At 42.1% G+C, this 5,499-nt stretch overlaps 1 protein-coding gene across 3 annotated transcripts in view; it reads left to right on the top strand.

The window, feature by feature from the left end:
* The first annotated feature begins 4,375 nt into the window (after nucleotides 1–4,375).
* Nucleotides 4,376–5,499, top strand: part of zgpat (zinc finger, CCCH-type with G patch domain) — a 10,209-nt gene continuing 9,085 nt past the window's right edge. The window contains exons 1-2 of one of the 3 annotated variants that reach the window (XM_042097491.1): nucleotides 4,376–4,471; nucleotides 5,093–5,499. The exon at nucleotides 5,093–5,499 is cut by the window's right edge and continues 250 nt beyond it. In XM_042097491.1, the coding sequence (XP_041953425.1) occupies nucleotides 5,124–5,499 (376 nt within the window). In that variant the 5' untranslated portion in view covers nucleotides 4,376–4,471; nucleotides 5,093–5,123. The other 2 variants (XM_042097492.1, XM_042097494.1) reach the window with 2 other exon arrangements.

The following is a 5,499-nucleotide window of genomic DNA, read 5'->3' as shown; positions in this document are numbered from 1 at the left end:
TTTTTGCGTTCCCTCGCAATTGTAGCAGCAAGGGAACGCGAAAGTTATTGTAAGGGAATGCAAAATAAAAAATATTAGGAGGGAACACAAAAGGGGCTCTACAAATAAAAAAAAATGTCCACCATTTTAAAAATGTCCACCCCTCTTAAAAATGCCAACCTCTAAAAAGATAATTTCCGCTATGGTCCTTCGAGGGCTCCGTAGATACCCGTGTATGTGGGTCATTTCCTGTGATTAGGCCAACCCTGATTAAGAAACGACCTATGAATCATTAAATAAATCATTCACAGATGTCTTTTCATTGTCATCATATTGTCATCGGTTTGTCTTTTTCCATTCAATCCACATTCATGAATCACTGAAGCCCAATCTGACTGACCAATTTGACCTATTTGAAGCATCTTAAGGAAATTCCCTATAATTTAAAAACAGAAATGAAGAAAGTTGAATTCAGTTTAACACAATCTGACATATAATATAGGCCAGGGCCGTAGTCACCATAGAAAACCAACAAGTCCCACCATCTGAAATGCAATCAAACGTAAATAACGCACAAATTAGTGACCTGTTGATGGTTTCAGAGAGAGTAGCCTACTGTGAGTGGTTTGTCCTGGAGGTTTTGCGTTTATCTTTTGAGGCGTGCGCTATCAAAAGCTTCCTGCACCCTGCTGCGGTGCGGGCTGTCACAATATCGCAAAATATACCGGTACAATTCTCACAAAACTTGTTGGAAAGGTGTAGCACTGTCTAAGGAAACCCCATTCATTTTTGAAGCTGATCAGACTCAAAGGGAACTTTGAAGCAATTCCATATTGTAGCCTATTTTCAATGATAGCGAAAGTAAAAAGCGAAAGTGTCCTTTTATTTGAATGTGTGCGTGCCTGTGTCCTGTTCATTTCTTTCACATGTCTTACAACATAAATAATGCATTCATATGCTAGTAGTAATGTCAGAAATGAACCGGTTTATAAGCCTCTTAGAAATGGCTGTTGCATCTTGCATGTTACATTTAGATTCGCGCTCAATTGCGCATCCACGCAGGCAAAACGTAGCACTCAAATGTGGCGACGGCACAAAAGTTGAAAAAACTTTTACAATGGCGGTGATAGCCTACAGTTAATGTGAATCGCGGACAATAACCAAAGAAAGGAATTTCCACCTCCAGTCACCAAATAAAGGCTGTGTTTCTACATGTTAACACAAAACGTAATTTCTGTCAGAAACCAGCCTATAATGCATACATAACTTGAGGTGAGTCAGACAGAAGAGGGACCTGACTTAGTAGGCTAGCCTATCTTGAATCCCATCCCTTTCAAACTACCTTAAAATTGTGTGATTAGCTGCCAGAATAATAAAATCAAAATACAAAATATTATTGGGCTATAGGTCCAAACCTATGAGTAAGCATTCAATGTAATACAGAGGTTATCAAAGATACTCTAGTTTGTATTTTCTTTTAAAATATACATTTTGGAGACAAATGGAGTCATACCACTGGTCTATGTCCAGGGATGGATTATTGAATGGACCTACTGGGCCCAAGAGCTCAGGGGGCCCTGAAGCCTAAGACTGTGTGAAGTTGCTTCTCCACCCTTCTCTTCTATTTCCACAAAACTCACAAGTCGTTATAATATAAAGGGTCCTTTTTTTTAAGTCTTCCGGGGAAGTATGCCCCCGAGCCCCCCCATCTTAACAGGGGAGGGGTTTTTTTTTTGCATCTATGCCCAGAGGTTCATAATCCATCCGTGCCTATGTCTGTCAAAAGTTTGGTATATCCTAATTGACTGACTTAACTAATGACTTGTTTGTGATTTTAATAATATTTTTGCATGGCAGGAAATGTGAATTGAAATTCTGTTATTGAAATTCACACCGCACCACAGATTTGGTCCCCCCCAATGTTGACATCATGGCTACGGCCTTGATATAGGCTAATATATAAAGCAATCTGGAGAAAAGATAATGTATTTATTTAAGTAAAGACAACAGTAGTGACCCCTGTGTTCAACGCTTCTCATAACCTCTGGGCGATTGAAGTTGAAAATGCATCTACAGCGCCCTCTTGTGGCTTTAACCAGACCGTGCTCTTTCCTGGGATGCAAGAGACTGGCCCAACTCCACATTCCATTAGCCTAGTCTGTGCCCAGGTGTGCCCAGATGTGCCCAGGTGTGCCAAGATGTGCCCAGATGTGCCTAGTCTGTGCCCAGATGTGCCTAGTCTGTGCCCAGGTGTGCCCATCTCTCAGAACAGTGGATCCCTTACCTCAGACATGCATCCAATCTGTAATCTGTACCAATCTTTTGCAGTTCTGTAGAAGAGGAGAAGAGGAATGCTCTCAAAACCCTTTTCCCTCCTTAATGCCATACCATAGAGAACTATGAGCTCCCTTAATGGCATATCTCCCTTAATGCCATATCATAGAGAACTATGAGCTCTCTTAATGCCATATCATAGAGAACTATGAGCTCCTTTAATGCCATATCATAGAGAACTATGAGCTCTCTTAATGCCATATCATAGAGAACTATGAGCTCCTTTAATGCCATATCATAGAGAACTATGAGCTGTCAATCATTACACAATGGACAACAAAATGCAAAATAGTTTTCAGCATGTGGAGGTTCAGCCTTTATCTCTGCTCTGTCTGTGCCATGCGTTGTTGTAACGTTACTTTATAAGAAAAATAGGAGAGAGGCCGCACTATGCATACATACTCTTTTATTTGCACATACGCGTTTCTTGTATGTATAACTATCCAGGCCAGCACTCTCAAAGTTTAGTAATAGACAAATTGAGTGAAGCCTGCTCCTATCCTCACTGTAACGTTACTTTACATTGTTATGTAACAAGGAAAAAGAGAATTTCACAGAACTGTATTCCTTCTTTCCAAGATGTAACTCATTGACGTGTAAGAGTAACCTCCTAGACTACAGACTCATTGACATGTAAGACTACAGATTCATTGACATGTAAGAGTAACCTCCTAGACTACAGACTCATTGACATGTAAGAGTAACCTCCTAGACTACAGATTCATTGACATGTAAGAGTAACCTACTAGACTACAGACTCATTGACATGTAAGAGTAACCTACTAGACTACAGACTAATGCATTTGAGTGCAACTTACTTGTCAATTTCATTCACATAGACCAACAGTGTAAGATCTCTTATAGACCTATCAGTATGCAATATCTTATAGGCCAACAGTATAAGATCTCTTACTTCTAAATAGACAAACAGTATAAGATCTCAACAAATGCACTTTCATCATTATACTCTACATAAATTTGGCCTTTTTGATCCATGCAACATTTTATATGTTGTCTGCGTCCTTTTTGCAGATAAATATGGGTTTTTGAGATTTGAAAATTTTCACATTCTGTTTTTATTTGCATTTTACACAACATCCCAACTTTTTCTGATTTAGGGTTGTAGATATGTGTTAAAAACAAAGAAGTTGTGTTGTTTTCAACACATTCGTTTTAAGAGTATTGTGTGCTCATTTTATACGTAGTGCTCTCGTTTAACTGAGTTGTGGTCTCATTTTATTAGATAAGATGTTACTAAATTGAGAGCACAATTTAATAAAATGAGCGCACGTTTTCTGGATATACACCAAAACATATCTTGCAGTGACCCCTCCAGGGTTCCGTAAATATCCGATAGCTGTGAATACATTCCCTATGTGTTCAACACAGTTATTCCAATAGCGTTGGCTCTTTCTATGAGAGGTATCCCTGGTGAAAAATAAGCTGCCAGCTTATGCTGGTAGCTGGTTTAAGCTAGTTTAGCTGGTCTTTGCTGGTCTTCTTCCAGCTTTTGCTGGTCTTTGCTGGTGTAGCTGGTTGGGCCATCAGGTGGATATGCAGGATAGAACTGGTGTGATAAGTGGGATACAACTGGTGCAAGATGATCATGCTGGCCTGCCAAGCTTGACATTGTTGGTGTAAGATGGTCATGCTGGTTTGCTAGAATGACCAACATAAGCTGGCATGGTCAATTAAACCAGCAACGTAGACCAGCAACACCAGCTAACATGACCAGCTTGAGGTGGTACGACAAGCAAAACCAGCTGAATGTTTTCATAAGAGTTTTGTATCTCCAATTCTAGGGAGTTTTTCCTCACCCCTGTTACTCATGGGCTCTCTCTGAATGTTTAACACTCTGTAAAGCACCATGAGGCATGTGTAATGTTTTGGTGCTCTATAAGTGAAATTAAATTGAAATTGGTCTAGCAGGTCAACTATCATAGAGTGGTCAAACAAGCTGGTTGACAAGCTGGTCACCTACCAAACATCGCCCTCTCGTGGTTCTAGTGAGGTAGTACTCTTTCCTGAGATGCGTGTCATGGTTTAAACTCCCTGCCAGTGGGGGCAGTAAAACTTTTGTTGATGTTGTGTACCATTGCAATTGGAAGAAGAGGAAGAGCCGTGCTGCTAACCGGTGTTGTTGATATGATTTGGAAAGGTAACGTAATTGAAGCATGTTATCATAATCAAGAAATGAGCTCTAATTTTAGGTATACAGTTTATAGACTACAATGTGTAAACAGCTATACGCGTGTTGTAGTACGCCTAGAAGGAAAATCTGGTTAACTCAGCTGTGGGATATGACAGTGCTACTAGCTAGCTAGCTAGCTAGCTACCCTCCTAGAGAACTGAGTTCTGACCAGAGTGAACAAGCAAGCAAGCCAGCTAACCTCGTCGGACTGATGTTGCTTTTACCGATCTGTGACATGTTTTATTTCTATACCTCTTCCAAAGACAGCTCGCTCTGTTGTGCGTACTAAGGTAAACCGCTAGGTGAACACTTACGCCAAATTTTAAATGGCAGCTAGCATTAATCAGTGTTGAAGCCAGCCTAACTTGTCGCCTACTGTAGGTTTGTATGATAGATTGTCTGTCGGACGATGCAGGTGAGGCGCCGTGTAATTCAGCAGTTACATTCTGATCAAATCAGGAGACATTTTCGGGCGGATAAGGTGAATGGACAACTGTGGTGTTGCTTTTGCATAACCGGAAATGAGCTTGTTATTCTGTGAGTGTATTCTGTGTGCATGTGAGAAGTGTTTTGTGTGATGTCCCATAGGCCAGTAGACAAGCTTCTGTCTTCGCCGGCCATGGACGAGGGGACGCTAGTGGCGTCCATCCAGACGTACAGCGGCCAGCTGCAGCAGGTGGAGGCGGCTCTAGCGGCCGGGCTAGATCCCGAGCAGCGTGCCGACCTCCTGCAGTTGAGGGGCGACTTGCAGCAGCTGGTGGAGCTGACCGAGTCCAGTCTCCTCAGCCTGAGGAAGAGCCAGCTGCTTGCTAGCCTGGAGGAGCATACGGAGGCCCTGCAGGGACACACAGAGCAGAGCCAGCTCCTGGCCAACCACCTGGGGGCTGCCAATACAGAGAGCCAGCAGGGACACACAGAACTTGGCGAGCATGGCGATGAGTGTGCCTCGTTCTACTCGGAGTTGACTGGCTTGGGAGGGGACAGCCACTCATCGG

Source organism: Alosa sapidissima, chromosome 7 (assembly GCF_018492685.1).
Source record: "Alosa sapidissima isolate fAloSap1 chromosome 7, fAloSap1.pri, whole genome shotgun sequence".
Classification (NCBI taxonomy): Eukaryota; Metazoa; Chordata; class Actinopteri; order Clupeiformes; family Clupeidae; genus Alosa; species Alosa sapidissima.
The sequence above is the reverse complement of the archived record's forward strand: the minus strand, read 5'-3'. Positions and strand labels throughout refer to the sequence as shown.